Source organism: Nicotiana tabacum, chromosome 16 (assembly GCF_000715075.1).
Source record: "Nicotiana tabacum cultivar K326 chromosome 16, ASM71507v2, whole genome shotgun sequence".
Taxonomy (NCBI): Eukaryota; Viridiplantae; Streptophyta; class Magnoliopsida; order Solanales; family Solanaceae; genus Nicotiana; species Nicotiana tabacum.
Window position 1 is genome coordinate 158,834,229 of NC_134095.1, and position 19,588 is coordinate 158,853,816.

At 38.7% G+C, this 19,588-nt stretch overlaps 1 protein-coding gene across 1 annotated transcript; it reads right to left on the minus strand.

Moving 5' to 3' along the window:
• Positions 1 to 18,230: 18,230 nt before the first annotated feature.
• Positions 18,231 to 18,812, minus strand: LOC142170486 (uncharacterized). The gene has a single exon (XM_075232409.1). The coding sequence runs from the start codon at positions 18,810 to 18,812 to the stop codon at positions 18,231 to 18,233; it is 582 nt and encodes a 193-aa protein (XP_075088510.1).
• Between the last annotated feature and the right edge of the window lie 776 nt (positions 18,813 to 19,588).

The window sequence follows — 19,588 nt, forward strand, 5'->3', positions numbered from 1 at the left end:
TCCAGAGAAGATGAGTCTGACATATAGCGTGAAGGCTAATGTTAATGCTTCAGCTGGTGGAGCATTCTTGAGCAAATCATGGAGAGAAAGCCAGATCCTGCTTGACAAGATGGCACAAAATTCGGGGTGGACAACCAGGAATGCACCTATCACTCCAGTAGTTCACTCAGTGGCCTTAGATCCAGCCAACACTCTTGCTGAAAATATGGCCACCTTAATGACACAAATGAGCATACTCATCAAAAAGGTGGAAGAGTCAGGGCACAAGCAGCAGGTGCACATTATAGATACAACCAATGGGGGCTTATGCATATTTTGCATTAGTAAGCAAATTGGTAGCCAGTGAAATGCGGAAAGTGATCATCATCATTACCTTGAGAACATGAATTATGTGTCTAATTATGGGGGCCAGAGACAAGGTGGTCAGAATTGGGGCCAACAAAATCAGTCATACAGACCGGTCCAGCCACAACACAATAATGGAAATATGGGAGCCATGCGACCTCACGATAATATGGTGCCCTACCAAAGGCCACAAGGGTACAACAACCAAAATCTGTAGCAGGGTTATCACCCTCTTCAACAGCAACATGGTGGGAGACAGGAAAATGGGTTTGTTAGACTCGAGGCAATGATGCAGCAGGTTATTGGGTCAAATGCGAAAATGAGTAAAAGAGTAGATGCACACGAGTCAGCCATAAAGAATATTGAAGTGCAAATGGGCCAGATCTCGATCTCTTTGAATAATCGTCCTCATGGGACATTGCCTGCAGATACTCAGGTAAATCCAAAAGCTCAAGGCCCAAAGCAGCTGATGACAGTGAGTCTACGTAATGGCAGAGACCTAGACTTAGAGAAAAAGAGGGCTCGAGAAAGCAGACAGACTGAGACACTTGTACCAATTCCCATTGAGCTAGATGATTTAACAAAACTGACTGAGCTGATAGTACAGCCTGCCCAGGAAGAAACCAACACACAGATTGAGGCTGAGAAAGAAGCTGAGACAGCCCAGGAACCGGTAGTTGAGGTGGTTTCTAACAAAGAAAAAACCCAAATCACTGGGAAGAAGAGACCTCCAACACCATTCCCACAGAGGCTGACCAAATACCAGAAAGATGAACAGTACAAGAAATTCTTGGAGATGTTAAAACAAATTTAGGTAAATATTCCATTGATTGATGCTTTGAAGGAGATGCCTGGTTATGCAAAAATAATGAAGGACTTGATGCCCCGAAAATTTGACTTCCAAGACTTGGCCACAGTGACTCTAACCCAGACCTGCAGTATTGTGGTCACTAGACCAGTTGCTGAAAGGTTGTCTGATCTAGGGAGTTTCACAATTCCCTGCACCATTGGTAACTTTGCATTTGCCAAGGCACTCTGTGATTTGGGGGATAGCATAAATCTTATGCCCATGGTGATCTATAAGAGGTTGGGATTGGAAGAGCTAGACCCACGTCTATGTTGTTGCAGCTGGCTGACAGAACTGTGAAAAGATCCTCAGGTATTTTGGATGATGTGTTGATACAGGTAGGGAAATTTGTGTTCCCTGCAGATTTTGTGATTTTGGATTGTAGAGTGGATGAAGAAATTTCCATAATTTTGGGAAGGCCATTCTTGGCCATAGGGCGAGCCCTCATTGATTGTGAAACTGGGGAGCTCAAGATGAGGTTGAACGATAAGGAGATAACATTCAACATGCAGAAATCTATGAGGCAACCAAGTGAATTCGCCAAATATTCTTTTATTGATGCCGTGGATGTAATCGTGGAAGATGATGATGAGATATTGACTATTGAGGATCCTCTTGCTGCATGTCTTATTAATTTAGATGAGGTGAATGGGGAAGAATTGGCATAATGGGTGCTGGCTCTTGAGGGCAAAGGCTGTTGGGAGAGATCACTTGAATTCGAGCCCCTGCACTTAGAAAAAAGAGAAACTCCTCCAGCCAAGCCATCCATAGAAGAACCACCAAAGATGGAGTTAAAGCCACTGCCTGCCCATCTTAGGTATGCATTACTAGGACCTAACTCCACATTACTTATTATTATCTCATCTAGTTTGTTAGATGTGCAGGCACAACAGCTTTTGCAGGTACTCACGGAGTGCAAGACTACCATTGGGTGGATCATGGCAGACATTAAGGGGATCAGCCTGGCATATTGTATGCATAAATTTCTGCTGGAAGAGGGGCACAAACCTTCTATGGAGCACCAAAGAAGGCTGAACCCCAATATGAAGGAAGTGGTGAAGAAGGAGATCATTAAGTGGTTAGATGCGGGAATCATTTTCCCCATCTCTGATAGCAACTGGGTTAACCCGGTGCAATGTGTTCCCAAGAAGGGTGGTATGACGGTGGTAAAAAATGATAATAATGAGATGATCTCTACAAGAACTGTCACAAGCTGGAGAATTTGTATGGACTATAGGAAATTGAATCTGGCCACCCGGAAAGGCCACTTCCCACTTTTCTTCATTGATCAGATGCTTGACAGACTGGCAGGGAGGTCCCACTTCAATTTTCTGGATGGGATACAACCAAATCTCCATTGCACTATAGGACAGAGATAAGACCTCATTCACATGTCCATATGGGTTTATGCCTTCCGGAGGATGCCTTTTGGCCTATGCAATGCACCCGCCACATTCCAAAGGTGCATGATGCCATATTCACCGACATGGTTGAAGACATAATGGAGGTTTTCATGGATGATTTCTCAGTGGTAGGAAACTCATTCGATGAGTGCCTTACAAACCTGACCCGAGTGTTGAAAAGGTGTGTCGAGACTAACCTTATACTTAATTGGAAAAAGTGCTATTTCATGGTACAAGAGGGTACAGTCTTGGGACACGTAGTATCAAGCAAGGGAATCGAGGTGGATCGTGCTAAAGTTGATATGATAGCAAAGCTTCCACCCCTCCATCAGTCAAGGCAATCAGGAGCTTCCTCGGGCATGCCGGTTTCTACTAGAGATTTATCAAAGACTTCTCAAAAATTGCCAACCCTCTGTGTAAGTTGTTAGAAAAAGATCACCCTTTAGTATTTTCTGATGATTGTAGGGTAGCATTTGAGGAGTTGAAAAAAAGGCTAGTCACAATGCCCATCATTGTTGCCCCCGACTAGGAGAAACCATTCGAACTCATGTGTGACGCTAGTGATTATGCAGTGGGGGCAGTGTTAGGACAACGGAAAGACAAGATAATGCACCCAATTTACTACGCCAGTAGAACGTTGAGTGGAGCTCCAACTGAACTACACTGTGACTGAAAAGGAGATGATGGTTGTGGTGTTCGCATTCGACAAGTTCAGATCATACCTGATTGGCTCTAAGGTAATTATATATACTGATCACGCTGCTCTCAGGTACTTGATTGAAAATAAAGAGTCTAAACCGCACCTGATTCATTGTGTGCTGCTACTGCAAAAGTTTGACTTGGAGATTCGTGACTGTAAGGGCATAGAAAACTAGGTCGCTGATCATCTATCGCAACTTGAAGGAGCTAAAAACTTAGTTGAGGCAGAGGATATTCTGGAAACCTTTCCACACGAGTATCTACTCACCATAAGCCTTGAGGAAGTTCAATGGTATGCAGACATTGCAAATTACCTGGCAAGCAGTATAGTTCCCTATGACCTTTCCTCTGTGCAAAAGAAAAAGTTTTACAGTGACTGCTGCATGTATTATTGGGATGAACAGGCATGTCACGCATCAGCATATGGCGTACATTTTGGAGGAGTTAGGACAGCAACAAAAGTTCTAGAAGCCGGGTTCTACTGGCCAACTGTGTTTAAGGATGCACATCAATGGGTGAAGGGCTGTGATGAATGTCAGCGAACCGGGAACATCTCTCGTCGCCATGAGATGCCCATGAACCTGATTCAAGAGGTTGAAGTGTTCGATGTATGGGGGATAGACTTCATGGGGCCCTTCGTCAGCTCCTTTGGCAATAAGTGCATACTTGTTGCTGTAGATTACGTGTCCAAATGGGTGGAAGCTGCAGCACTCCCCACCAATGATGCAAGGGTGGTGGTGGGGGGTTTTTGAATGAAGAATATATTCACCCATTTCGGGACCCCGAGAGCTATTATTAGTGACAGAGGCACTCACTTCTGCAATCGAGCCTTCGAGAAATTGCTAGCAAAGTATGATGTGTGCCACAAGGTGGCAACCACATATCATCCTCAGACCAGTGGATAGGTCGAAGTGTCAAATAGAGAAATAAAGAGGTGCCGACTAAGACTGTAATGCCACAAGACTTGATTGGGTGAAAAAGCTAGATGATGCACTCTGGTCCTACAGAACCTCTTTAAAAACACCAATTGGTATGTCACCATACAAGTTGGTATTTGGGAAGGCCTATCACTTGCCAGTGGAACTAGAATATAGAGCTTGGTGGGTAATGAAACAGCTAAATCTAGACATTGAGGCTGCAGGAACAAATAGAGTCACAGAATTGCATGAGCTAGACGAGTTTCGATTTCTTGCTTTCGAGAGCACGAGGTTATACAAGGAGAGAATGAAGAGGTTACACGACAAGAACATTGTTGAGCGAAATTTCAATCCCGGAGACATGGTGTTGCTTTATAACTCAAGATTAAGGCTATTTTTGGGTAAACTCAAGTCACGGTGGTCTGGACCATTTCGGGTGGTCGAAGTGCTCCCTTCAGGTGCCATAGAGATTGCCTCAGAGAAAGATTCCCACACATTTAGAAACCAACAAAGTGTCAGTGATCCATCTAACTGAACCTCAGAGGTCGAGCTAGCCTTAAATACGCTCATCTGCGTCGTGGCGCGACGTTAAATCAGGCGCTTCATGGGAGGCAACCCATTGATTTATTTTATTTGTCATTCCACGACATTAACTAAGGCGCTAGTTGGGAGGCAACCCAATGCGTAGTGACTTTAGTATAGTTAGAATTTGTTATTTTTGATTTTAGTAAGTACTAACCAGTGTAGGTGAGCTTGGACGAGTGATAAGTCCATCAAACGCTAAAGGAATAGGTACTGTGGCACCCTCTAGGAAATGCCGAACCACCGGTACTTCATCCAGCAGTCAATCCTGGATCCTCCAGAGCACGCGCTTTAGCTCTTGCTCGTCCTTTTGATAGTAACAAGTCCATCTTCGCCGCAGCTCAGGATCGTTTGCTGATAAGGCCTCCAAGAAACCAATATCGGAGAGGGGCATGGATATAGGGTCGCTCCACCATGACTGTCCCAACTTATACAATAAGTTGGTCAGACGTGGGCTAGAAATTTTCTTTGAAGAGCCTGATGATGGGAATTTGATGGTTGAGCGCGAGTTTTATGCCAACGTTAAAAAACATGTGAATGGTGTAGTCACAGTGCGCAAGAAGGCTGTGGATGCCTCTGTTAAGGCTATTCGGAGGATATACCGGCTGACCGCACCTGTGGCGGAGATGGACGACTATTATGAACTCTGTGGTAAAAAATACACCTTGTGGCAGATGTTCTTTGAAACCATATGTGTACCTAGCAAGGAAATTGTGTAGATGAAATATGGGAAGAAGTTCCATTCAGCGACGCTCACCTTTGAAAGGAAGTGCTGGCTGTATGTCATCAACAACTGCCTGCTCCCGTCCTCCAATACCACGAAAGTGAATGCTCCTCGAGCTGCATTAATTTTGAGCTTTATAAATGGTCACAACTTTGACGTGGCCAAGCTTATTCACGAGGAGATGTTTACACGTTGTCCGGTGAAGAGGTATGGTTTCTTCTTCCCTTCCCTATTCACTAGGCTTTGCCGGGCAGCTCGGGTGCTGGAAAATTTGAGTGTGGATGGAAAAGTGCCGAGAGAGGCAAAGTTTTAAGCTGATAAGGTGACTATTGGGAAGGAGCCTGTGGCACCTGGTGGTGATGATAGTGCTGACTCTGATGCATCTGCGGAGGGAGAGGATGAGCAGGAGGAACTAAGAGCTGAGTCGCCCGCCCATAAGCAGATTGCAGAAGCTGTAGGACCATCTGGGGTTGGTCAGGTTACCCGATTAGCAACCTTAGAGCAGGAGGTGGCAGGGTTGCGTACCTCGGTCGCTGACTTAGGTACGCATGTTTGTAAGCACGTGATTTTTGCCCGATATGAGAATTACTCCCAAAAAATTCAAAAATAAAATGATTTTCCTTGGTGTGCAATTTTGTGATATTTTTAGATAATTATTTCTGTTTGTCTGTGCATGTTTATTTGTTAAATTAATAAAAAAATACAAAAATATGTTGCATTTTTCATGTAGGATTTAATTCTACAATTGTTAATAATTGAGTTTGTTTTACAAAAAATGAAAATTACAAAAATAGGCATCTTTTGCATTTTTAGCATTTAATGTCCAATTGTACAAATTCATGCTTAATTATTACTTAATTGTGTGTCAATTGTTATTGGAAGTTAATTTGCACTTTTATAAATTAATTTAGTTCCATATGATAATTTAAGGATTTTTAGAATTTAGTTTTAGAAAAATAAAAGAAAAAAAGAAAACAAAAATGTAAAAAAAATCGGAATTGGACCTCTTCTTCAAATTCAAGCTACAGGCCCAAAAAATGGCCCAACCTTCCTCATGACCCGGTCCATTCTAAACCGGGTCGACCCGGTCCGCCCCATAACTAAACCATCCGCCCAACCCCCTCCCATTTTTCATTTTTTTGTTGAAACCCAAACATAAAAATCCTACCGCCACCCCCCTCTCTTTCTCTCTTCTCCATTTTTCTCCAAGCTCATCCATGGCTTCCCCCTCAAAGCTCATCCATGGCTTTTCCTTGTCGACATACACACAGCTCCAAACAAAACACCAAGCAAGCTGCCTTCTTCTTCGTCGTCGAGCTCCATGTTTGTTGACCACCATGAACGATCCCTCTGTTTCATCTTCTTCATCATCGTCTCCATCGTCGCTGCCCGTGTTTCTTCTTCTTTAAGATGGTTGCTACTGCGTTTCTACTGTCCGCCATGGCTGCTTTCGCGACTGCTTTCTTCCAAGCTTCGTCGATGGCTGCTTTCGCGACTGCTTTCGCGACTGGTTTCTTCCAAGCTTCGCCGACGCTGCTTTTGCGACTGCTTTCTTCCAAGCTTCGTCGACGCTGCTATCGCGGATGTTTCTTCCGGTCTCGTCGACGCTGCTGTCGCTGTTGCTTCCTCGTCGTTGCTGCTCCATTCCAGCTGCCTCGTCGAGCTGCTACAGTTTCGCCATGGCCAGCTGCTTGCGTCGTCTGCTTCAGTTTCATTCATCCCCGTCTGCTTCGTCGAGCTGCTAATGCTTCACTGCTCCAGCAGTGTTACTGCTGCTTCGTCGTCGAGCTTCACCAAACAGACCCCGTTTGCTGCTTCCTCACCCTTTTCCGGCGCGTCCAGTCAAAAAAAAACGAGACTCACTATCTCATTTATTCAAGCTTTGTTCAAGTTGTTCGTGTCCATTCGAGTTCATCGTTGCTCATTTCCGGTTAGTTGTAAGTTTCGTTTCTGTCCGTTAATTTGTTTGATATTTTTCGGATTTGAAATCAAATATGGTTGATATTAATTTCATGTTCATCGTTTTATTTTTTATTTTTTCAGTTTGTTTTGTTTCATTTTTCTTGTTTATTTCTAGATAAAAATTGATTAGTTTATTTATAATGTTGTTAAGATTTAAGTTGAAGATTCAATTAAATATTTTTCAGTTTGTTTTATTAATTTAAAAGGATTTAATATTAATATAAAAGAATGTTAGTTTAAATCGCTTGAATCCGTTGTTTGTTGTAGATTAAATTCGTGTTCACTTTGTTTAAAGTTCAGTAATTTAATGTGAAGTTATGTTTTGTTTTTTTTTAATTTTAGTTTGAATCATGTATCTTTGTTATATTTTGTTGGATTTAATTTTAAAAAAAAATCAATTGATTATTTGAAGTTTAGTGATTTGAATATGTTTATTTGTTTTGTTTAAGCTTAATACAAGTTTAATTCGAATTTGAATAAAACTTGCTTGTTATTGTTTTTGAATCTTTTCATTTATGTTTATACTTTGTTTGATTGTTCTTGAATCCGAAATTAGTATAAGTTTGATTTTCTTGTTTGTTGTTTATCATTTATGATTATTTCTTCAGTTTGCTTCATGATCATGTTTAAGTTTTGATATAGAAATTGTTGGTTGTAATGTGGTTAGATTTAATTTTAAGTTCAAATGATTATTGAATTTAGAAATCTGAATATACTTGTTTGTTGTTGTTGTTGTTGTTGAATCTGAAAGTAGGTTTGTTTGTTGCTAAAAATATTGTACAATCAAAATTTTAGTTGTTCTTTGTTGTTCAATTTGTGTTCATGTGATATTGTTGTTGTGTTGTTCATCCGTGTTCATATGATTTGTTGTTTGAATTTGTGTAGAAATTGGTCATATTGGCTATATTTTGGTTGAGTTTGATTAATTGATTTGTTATAGCTGATGGGGGTAGTTTGGTAAATTGCAGTACATTCGGGGGTAAAATGGTAATTGCAATAAGGTCGGAGGGGTAGTTTGGTAATTGAACATTTTTGAATAATTCTTTATGTCAAGCATGGGGGACAAAATGTAATGAAGTGTGGGTGATATAGTTGTTTAATATAAATGGGGGACAAGACAAAATGTAGTGGAGGAGAATATGGTAATTGTTTATGGTAGGCATGAGGGACAAAATGTAATGGGTTGGTTTGATATATTAGTTTAATGTAGTGGGGGATGAGTGAGAAGATAATGAGTTTGGTAGGAGAAAGTAGTTGATTTTAATTAAAATTAATTAGACTTTGGGATGGGACATAAATAAGAGGTCTTGAATCAGATTTAAAAAAAGGAGAAGAATAAGAAGAGAATAGACAGAAAAGAGCGGACAAATAGAGAGAGAAAAAAAAGAGCTGAATATTTAAGAGAGAAAAATTTCGAAAAATATTCAAACTTTCAAATAAAAAAAAACTAAAAAAAAAAATCTTCTGCTTTCTTTCATTGTTTGAAATCAGCATTAATTGTTATTTCATACAAGCTGAGAGTTTTTGTTTTGGGATTACTACTCCACCGGTTTGCAAACTCTGTTCCTGGGTTGTTACTGTTGCTGGACTGTTGTTGTTGTGCTGTATTGTTATTACTGCTGCTGATTCTCATCTTCATTTTCTTTTGCTTCCAATATCAGGTACACAACTGACACGCTGGTTATTGTAATCCGAAATATGAAGCATGAATACGAAAAATGAAGAGTTGAAATTCTAAATTTGCTTTAATTATATTCTGAATTTTATTTGTATGTACAAATTATTTAGCTTGCAAAAATCAGAATCATGTAGCTATTTAATACATATAGTGGATCATCCGACGATAGCTTAACAGATGAACTATCTACATATATTGCCTAAAAATAAATAAATAAATTGTGTAGTAACTCCGTCGAGTCAAAAATCAAACGAATAGGCCATCTAGTAGGAACTTGGTAGAAATATTGTTTAGTTAAATAATATTGGTTGATTTCAGCATGTAAATGGTCTAGGATTAAAATTAGATTGCTATGTTTTTTTTTATTTTGACAAACTGAGAACATGCCTAGTATAATGTAACTAGGTAATAACATGTAAATAAATTAAGATATTTTCTCTTTTATTTTGTAGAGACAAATTTCAATAGAAAAATGTAGGCATTTTAGGACTGTCCTTTTAAAAATAAAATGAGATGAGCCTCGCCCAATAAAATGCACCAATTGCGGGGCCCTCAATAAATGTTTAATTGAGTATTTAGAATTCGGGATGGACTGTTTAGTGAATTCCACGGTCTTACCCATAAATAATAATACGCTAATCGCTTTAGGCACGATTTTAATAATAATACATTCTTAAACACGGGTGCGCATTTATGCGACCCAAATCCAAATCCCAAAACATTGAATAAAAATACGTTCCGGATCGCGGGTGCATTTTATGTGACGCAATCCAAAGACATGTTCTTAAACGATGTTCACATTCTTTTAAAAATATAATGATAAAAGCGGTAAAGAGTTAAAACTTGCACATGATCGCATAATTGTATAAAATCAGATAAATAAGCTGAATATGACAGTTGAGCGACCGTGCTAGAACCATGGAACTCGGGAATGCCTAACACCTTCTCCCGGGTTAGCAGAATTCCTTATCCGGATTTCTGGTGCGCAGACTGTAAGATGGAGTCATTCTTTTCCTCGATTCGGGATTAAAATTGGTGACTTGGGACACCCTAAATCTCCCAAGTGGCGACTCTGAAATAAATAAACAAATCCTGTTTCGATTGTCCTTTAATTGGAAAAAACTCCTACGCCCCCCGCGGTGCCGGTAAAAGGAGGTGTGACAATGTTGATGCGGTGTCCACCCAACAGGTTAAATCTGAGAAGAAAATAATGGGCTGGCTATGAGCTCTAGGTCGTGCATGTCATCTGGACCCGGGGACGGTCTCCGATCAAGATTGATCCATCAGGGAAGTTCCTTTACCTCACATTTCTTTATTTTGTATGCCATGAGGACATGTCTTCTTTTTAAGTGTGGGGTGGGGGATACTTCAGTGTATGTGTATATATGTAAGAACATGATTGTTTTATGTTTTCTTTTGTTTTGTGGCTTTGAGTAGCAGTCGAATTAGGTGAGTCGACTTATCCCGACGACGAATCTCATTCGGCGGGGTTCTTGAGGGTCTAAATCGACCTTTTAAAAAAAATCAAAAATATGTTGGACTCTTCCTGATGACGGATCTTCTAGACAGTTTCTTGAGGGAGGTAAGTCTAAAGAAAATACCAAATTTTTTTTCTGTTTTAGGTAGTGTAGTAACTCCCCCTTGGTTTTTCTTTGAGTCGCGGTTCTTTTCCAAGGTTTTTGCTTGAACCGGGTGTAGTTAGTTTTTGTTTATTTTGTTTCTAATTTTTATTTGGTACTTATGGCCTATGAGCTGAGATAGGAAGAGAATCCCTTAGTGTTGATATACTTGAACACAGTAGATACTAGAGTGTGACGCTTAGTCGCAGTTAATGATTCTTATTAGAGTGCCTTAAATTGTATGTTTGTAACTGACTTGAGTACTCAAACGAGAGTGTTTTGATAATCCAATCTGGAGTGAGTCATGTGCCATGTGATTTGTATTGTATTCTATGCTCTGCATTTGATGCCTAGAACTTGCCGTGTGTGTTTGCAAAGCAAAATAGTAGCTTCATTCAGTCTTAGAAGTGATATAGACATTTCTTTGTTAAGCTAGATATATAAAGTATACCCACCTAAATGCGATACATCGTAGTTAATCCCGTTGAGCCTATAAGCTTGTTTCTTTGGAAACCACATTACAAACCTTACCCAATTGTTTGAACGGCCCATCTGTTTGAACTCTTTTACCTCCCATGAGAACTTGAATGGTTATGAAATATGCAAAAGTTAAAGTGTGGGGTGGTGGTTTGGTTTTTGAGTGGAACCAATAAAATAGAGAAAAGAGGTGCAGTATTTTGAAAAATCAAATAATAAGCTACACTTAAAAAAAGAGAGAGAGTGAAAAGAAAATAAGTAAATATAGTCTTTGATAAGTGGTGGCATGATACAATTGCACCTAAAAGAGCCGGGGTATTATAAATAGAAGTGTGATGGAATGTCTGGTCTGACATAAGTATGGTTTTGAATGCGAAAGTAATTGTATTAAAAGTACTTAGGGAGGTTAGTCACTACATCCAAATATATCCTACCCGTCCCTTAGCCTACATTACAAGCAAATGAAGTCCTAATTAATCTTAGACTGAATGAGCTCGATTAGTAGAGTAGTACACTACGGGCAAGCCTATGGTGCATCTTTGTGGCATATGAATGTTCTTTATGAGAGTGAGTGAATTTTGTCTATCTCAGTTCCTAATTGTTCTTAATATTATTACTTGTGGAACTACTCTCTTGTGGGATGTGAGAGCATTTGATTCACGAAGGAAAGGTAAGTCTTGACCTCTGTATAGAGTAATTTGAGTAAGTATGAATATTGCACGGCACGTGAGAGTCAACTCTTGAGGCAAAGATGTTACGCTACTAGATGCAACTTTGGTGATATGTTCTTGGTGTGATACGTTAAGGAAAAACTTAGTGAAGGAACCTTTGTAGAGTATGGTGAATTGCTCGGGAACTAGCAATAATTTAAGTGTGGGGTGTTGATAATAGGCTAGATTCATGTAGTTTGGCGACATTTATGCCCCAACTTGACTATGTTTCATTGTTCTAGGAAAGTTAAATGACTATAAAATGGCTCTAATTGTGAATTTTATGTTTTGCAGCAGCAAGTTGAGCTTATGAAGACTTAGGACAGTTTTTGGAGCTAATTAAAGAAAGGAAAGCCTCTCGGAGTTGAGTACGAGTGAAAGAAGAAAGAAAAGAAGAGATAAATAGCCGATCCACTCTAGCATGGGCCAAGCACGGCCTTAGAGCGGCCACGCTAGAGCAGAAGAAACGGGGCAGTGTTAAGTCGATTAGCGCGGCCCAAGCGCGGCCGCACTAGTCCAGGAAGCAGCGACAGTGTAGAACGCCATTTGCGCGGCCCATGCGCGGTTCGAGCGCGGCCGCGCTAGTCACTCCGAAACGCAGAAATTTTATAATACGCCAACTCTTTTAGGTGCAATTGTATCAAGTCACCACTTAATATAAGTAAAGAAAAAATATGACAGTACAATATAAAACTAGTGGATATACTAGATTAAATTTATTTCGTAAATATAATATAATGATACTATATATATATACCTATGTATACTAAAATATAACAGTCACCGGAGAGGTAAACTTCCGGCCAATAGACTCTAATTTACATATAAAATAATATTTTTAAAAAGAAATTTCTCAGATTACCCATTTTTAAACACCCAACCCAATTATTTACCCTTTTGAATGAGTATTCGGCATGTGAATTTCTTTAGTTTTAATTAGTTGACCTCATTTTAGTTGGTCTATAAAGCAATTACATAGACTTTTCAAGAAATTTAATTTGATCGTGTTGTGAAAATATATACATGTGTAATGCCAAAGAGTACGAGTATATATACATCTTAAGATATATATATATATATATATATATATATATATATATATATATATATATATATATATATATATATTACGTGGTCGTGAACATTAATACAAGCAAGAAAATGGATATCGAGTTGTTGACTAGCTGCATATAGTAGCTGTACAATTGGTCTTGTTAACCTAACCCTACTAATACAAATAGCAGTAGTGGCCAGCCAATGTCCCATTCAATTCAATACAACTCATTCTAGTAGTATTATTATAATAAAAATTTACACAATAAATTCCTATAACTACATAACGAACCCACAACGACTTTACTTATTGTCAACACTATGATTTTTGAAATTCAAATGTACGCGCTAGAACAAGGACTAACCTTTTATACATGCATGACTTCCAAATATAGACCAGTCATAGACTTAGGGGTCGTTTGGCAGGGCGTATAAAAATAATACTAAATAAGGTGCATTAGTAATGCAGGGGTTAGTAATGCATGGGTTAGTAATGCAAGCATTAGTTATACAAAAATTATTTCTTATGCATTGTTTGGTGTGGTGTATTAAAAATTAAAATGCATTGCATAATTTTTAAGAAATTTAATTATTTACAAAAATGCCCTCCATATTCTTTAACTTAAGGGACTTTAAGGATAATTTTGCCTTTAACCATGCTAATGCACGCATTAATAGCCTTTGTATAGCTAATGCCATGGTTTTCTATGCATTAGCTATACATAGGATAATGCCAAATAGAGTGTATAACTAATACTTGTATTAATTATACATAGGTTGAAAAAGTGCACAAAACAAAGCATTACTAATACACAAAGCTAATGCATGCATTATTTTCTCTAACACACTCTACCAAACGACCTCTTAGTATAAATGTTCATACCTCATCTAATCCATTATAATCCTATTCAGTCGTGACACATGTATAGCAGACCAATAATAGGTGTTCCTATATATGTACATACCTGACCTATAATCAGATGTGGAGTCATGATTTAAATCTTGATGATTCAGGATTTTAATCATTTTGAGTTATTGAGTCTAAATTAATGATTTATATATATTAAATATTTTTTTAAGACAATAAAAGGTTTGAATCACTAAAATTACTAGGTTCTACCGAATCCATTTCCTACACTCTAGCTCTGTTTAAAACCCTATCCATACATGATCCATATAGTCAGTGGCAGTGCCATATTAACGGGTCCATTGCTGTCAATTTGTTGAATCTACACTCTATGAATCAAGCTTCATAACATGTAAAATGAATCTAAGGTTGCGTATGACAAAATCTAGGAAGAGAAATGGGGAGAAGAGATGGAGAGTAGAGAGAAAATTTTTAGCTTCAGTAAAAGAAAAATGATACAACTGAATTAAGGAAGGGCACTGTTCTATATAACAGAATCACGTGCCCTTCACACCCCTCTAACAATATAACCCTTAAAGTTCTTTTGTCTACACTTAGGTCCCTCAATTAGTTTCTTAACTAACCAATTCAATCTAATGCTCTTGATACTCCCTCTCAAACTGGAGAATGGAAAGCATCGAACGTTCCCAGTTTGGACATTAACATTTGATGCCGAGCAACTCAAAGGACCTTGGTCATCATGTCTGCTACCTGTTCTCTTGTAGAAATATAGTGAGTGGACATTAGTCCACTTTTGATCTTTTCTCTCACAAAGTGGCAATCAATCTCTATATGTTTTGTCTGCTCATGATAGATTGGATTTGCAGCTATTTGTAAAGCTGCTTTGCTATCACAGAAAACCTTCACTAGCATATGTAAAGATACACCAAATTCTTTCAGCAATCCTACTAGCCATACCAATTCTGCACTAACAGCTGTCATGTTTCTATACTCTACTTCTACAGAACTTTTACTTACTGTCTGTTGCTTCTTAGGCTTCCAGGAAATCAGTGATTCACCAAGCTTAATGACATAGCTTGTCACTAATCTTCTGGTGTTTGGGCAGGCTGCCCAGTCAGAATCACAATAGGCTGAAATCTCTTTTAACGATCCCTTCTTCAATAGTATTCCTTTTCATGGTGCTCTTTTTATATATTTCACCACTCTCATAGCTTCCTCTAAGTGTGATTGCTTTGGATGTTGCATAAGTTGACTTAGGACCTGCATTGCAAAGTAGATATCAGGTCTGGTTATAGTCAAATAGATCAACTTTCCAATCAACTTCTGATAGCCTCCAATATCTGTTAGCTCCTCATCTCCTTTGAGTCCTACATGCTTATCATAGTCAATAATAGTAAGCTTTTAATTTTGCTCAAGGGGTGAACTTGTAGGTTTAGCACCACTGAGTCCCAATTCTGATATAATCTCTAATGCATACTTTCATTGATTCAGTAAGATGCCTTTGTGTGACCTCATGATTTCAAATCCTAAAAAATATCTTAACTCTCCTAAGTCTTTCAACTTGAAGGACTTATGTAAGGTCCTTTTAACTTCATCAATCATATCACTGCTGCTCCCAGTAATCATCAAGTCATCCACATATACTAGGATGATTACTAAGTATGATCCTGACTTCTTTGTAAACAAGGAATGATCATAGGCACTTTGTAGGTATCCTGCCTTAGTAAGAACAGTAGTCAGCTTTATATTCCACTGCCTTGATTCTTGCTTGAGTCCATAAAGAGACTTAAGTAACCTGCAAACCTGACACTCCCCCTACCTACTGAATCCTTGTGGTAAAGTCATATACACCTCCTCACAAAGATCACCCTGCAGAAATGCATTGTTTACATCCATTTGGAATAACTTTCACCCCTTAGAGGCTGCAAGGCTAATCACAGTCCTCACTGTGACTATTTTTGCAACAGGTGAAAAAGTCTCATAGTAGTCAAGACCTATCTATTGTGTATAACCCTTAGCTACCAAGCGTGGCTTGAACCTGTCAATCTCACCATTTGCCTTGTATTTGATTTTGTATACCCACTTTGAGTCAATTGCCTTCTTTCCTGGTGGTAACTCTACTATCTCCCAGGTCATGTTGGCTTCAAGTGCCTGAATTTCTTCTTGCATAGCTTTAATCCGTCTCTCATTTGTAGAGGCTTCATAGAAAGTTTTTGGTTCTGTAAGGGCAGAAAAATCTGTAGAGGCTTGGTAGTGTTGTGGAAAATATGTGTAGTTGACATAATGAGAGATGGGATAGCATGACTTCCAGCTAGTAACATAATCTTTGAGCCAAATTATTGGTTTTGTGCCTCTGGTAGATTTCCTAATAGTGGGAGCTTCTGTATTATCAACAGGTTCAAATGACTGTAATTGTTGAGGTGTTGCTTGCTGCTCTTGTAATTTGCTTCAGTTTTCTTCATAACTGCTGGAGGTTCAACTACAACATCTTCTAATGCATTTGGCATATATACATTTGCTCTTGCTGACTCATCCAAGTCTGTATCTGATGAGTCTGTTGCTGTTTAGCTTGGTTGAGGGAGAATGGCAGGGATTGCCTCTGTATTCATACTTCCATTGCAAGTCTTCCAGAGTTGCAACAAGAACATCATCAACATTTGTTCTTGATGCACTAGTATTCATGTCTACTGGAACAAGAGTGAACAAATCCTCCTGACATGCTTCTTTACCTTGAAAAGGAAAGACATCTTCTCTAAAGTTTATATCCTAGCTGACAAAGAAAATGTTAGACTCTAAATCAAATATTTTTTTACCCCTTTTGTTTCTCTGAGTACCTTATCATTACTGCCCTTCTTGCTCTAGGAGCAAACTTATCTCCTCTAGGGAGGGTACTTGCATAGCACAAAGAACCAAATACTCTCAAATGATCTATACTTGGTTGTTTACCATATAGCAATTCATAAGGAGCTCTTTTATTTAAGACCTCTGTAGGTATTTTGTTGATTAGGTATACTGTTGTCCTAATGCACTCTCCCCGAGAATCTGATTGGCATATAACTTTGAATCTTAAGTGCTCTAGCCACATCAATGATGTGCCTGTGCTTCTTTTCCATTACTCCATTCTGTTGTGGAGTATATGGACAACTGCTTTGGTGAACAATCCCAAGTGAACTAACAACTCATTACACTAATTGTTGAAAATTTTTGTTCCATTGTCTGTCCTTAATGTCTTAACCATTGTACCAAACTGATTTTTGATCAAGGAAAGAAAATCTTTCAATACAACAAAGACTTCACATTTTGATTTCAGCAAACAAGTCCAAGTATACCTATTATAGTCATTAACCAAAGTGACAAAATATTATTTTCTATCATAGGTTGGTACCTTGTAAGGGCCCCATACATCAGCATGCACTAATTGAAACACACAACTTGAACTACTATTAGTGATGGGAAATTTTAGTCTACTTTGTTTAGCTAGAGGGAAAATTTGATAGTCCTTTTGCATCTCTAGCTTCACTTTATTCTTCAAGTCTGGCAAATGTTGCATAGCATGTGTAGAGGCATGTCCTAGCCTTTAATGTCACAGTGTAGTTGTCACCCCTTCCTTAACCAGCAGCAGCAACAACTCCTCTACTAAGTATGTAGAGTCCACTATCCTCTTTACTAATCCACAACACCCTGCCACTATATAGTCCCTGAAACACACAAAAATCAGGGAAAAACATGCATAGCAGCATAGATCCTTAGTCAACTTGGACATTGAGAGCAGGATGAACTTAAAGTTTGGCACATATAAGACATTCTTAATTTTCTGATTCTCTAAGATTGTAGCATTTCCAGCATGTGTGATTTCAGACCTATCTCATGTAGATGTTTGCACTCCATAACTATTTTGTCCCTCTATAGGTCTAATAAAATCCAATACATTTTTGCAGAAGGTTATGTGATGTGATGCTCCTGAGTCTATTATCCAATCATATACATATAAATTGGATACATATATTAGACATCAATGACATAACACCTGCCATGTTTGAGGATCCTGTTAACTCTGATGATCTTGCACTCCTTTCTGCTAGAGAAGTCTTCTCCAACAAGTTTACCAAATGTTTGTATTGTTATTTTGTGAGATAGTTTCCTTGTGGTTGATTTTTAGTTTCAATACCTGCATCTATGTTAGCATTATTAGCAAAAGGTTTATATGTACCTAGTTGCCCTTTCTTCTTACTTTTGAAATTTGGAAGATAGCCGATTATTTTGTAGCAGTTCTCTTTCAGGTGACCTTTATAACCACAGTGCTCACAAATCAGCCTTGGTTTCTTGCCTTTGAACATCTGACCTCTTCATGCAAGCATTGTCAGTGGTTCCTTGTTTGGTTCCACAACACCTAGTGCTCTTTGACTCTCCTCCTGCACAGTTACTGCATAAGCTTGATTTACTGATAAAACTAGCTTTCTCTGCAGTACATTGCTTCTCACTTGACTGTTGCTCTCATTGTGACCCATAAGGAACTGCAACAATCTTTGTCTCACTAGATGTTCCATATAGGGCCTCGATTCTTCACAGTCACAAGAGGGCAATGGTGCCAAAATGTCCAATTCATCCCATAGATATTTCATTTTAGAGAAATATGAGGCAACCGACTCAGTTCCTTGCTTCAGACTTGCAATCTCAACCCAAAGTTGATAGATACTGGTCAAATTATCCTTATCAAATCTCTCTTTAAACTCATCCCATACCTTCTTTGCACTAGAAGCATACATGATGTTAGGCACCAATTCACTAGCTACAGTTCTACCTAACCACGAAACCACAACATCATTGCATCTTTCCCACTGTATCTCCAATTCTCCTTTGTACGATCCTTTTACACATGTACCGTCCACAAAATCTAACTTGTTCTGCACTAACAGTGCAACCCTCATTGCTCTGCTCCACAGGGCATAATTTTTTGGCCCTGTGAGCTTTAACGAGATCAATATTGTTCCAGGCAGGGGCAGACCCAAGTGGTGAGAAGTGGGTTCAACTGAACCTGCTTCGTCAAAAAATAATACTGTATATATGTATAAATTATGGCTAAAGCAAGGTAAATTTTGTATAGAAATTACTTTTCAACCCGCTTATACGGCTTATACCGCTTATGTTAGTTATGGACTTCTCCGATTGAACCCGCTTGCACAAAATTCTTGGTCCGTCACTGGTTCCAGGTGCATCTGAATCTCGAAGAAACAGTGGTGATTGTGTGGTAGTTGTGCGATCTATCTGTTGCCATGATCGAGCTCTAAGTTCTGCAATTTAAGTACTCCAATCTACGCAATTACAATAATCGCTGCTCTGATACCATGTCAATTTGTTGAATCTACACTCTATGAATCAAGCTTCATAACATGCAAAATGAATCTAGGGTTGTGTATGATAAAATCTAGAAAGAGAAATGGGGAGAAGAGATGGAGAGTAGAGAGAATATTTTTAGCTTCAGTAAAAGGAAAATGATACAACTGAATTGAGGAAGGGCACTGTTCTATATAACAGAATCACGTGACCTTCACACCCCTCTAACAATGTGACCCTTAAAGTTCTTTTGTCTACACTTAGGTCCCTCAATTAGTTTCTTAACTAACCAATTCATTCTAATGCTCTTGATAATTGCTACATAAATTTTTTATTTTATGTATATTTACTATGTGTTGTCTACCCTTGA

Bases quoted from the DNA above. Each gene is read 5' to 3' on its own strand.
- LOC142170486 (XM_075232409.1), bottom strand. From the start codon at position 18,812: ATGAGGGTTGCACTGTTAGTGCAGAACAAGTTAGATTTTGTGGACGGT.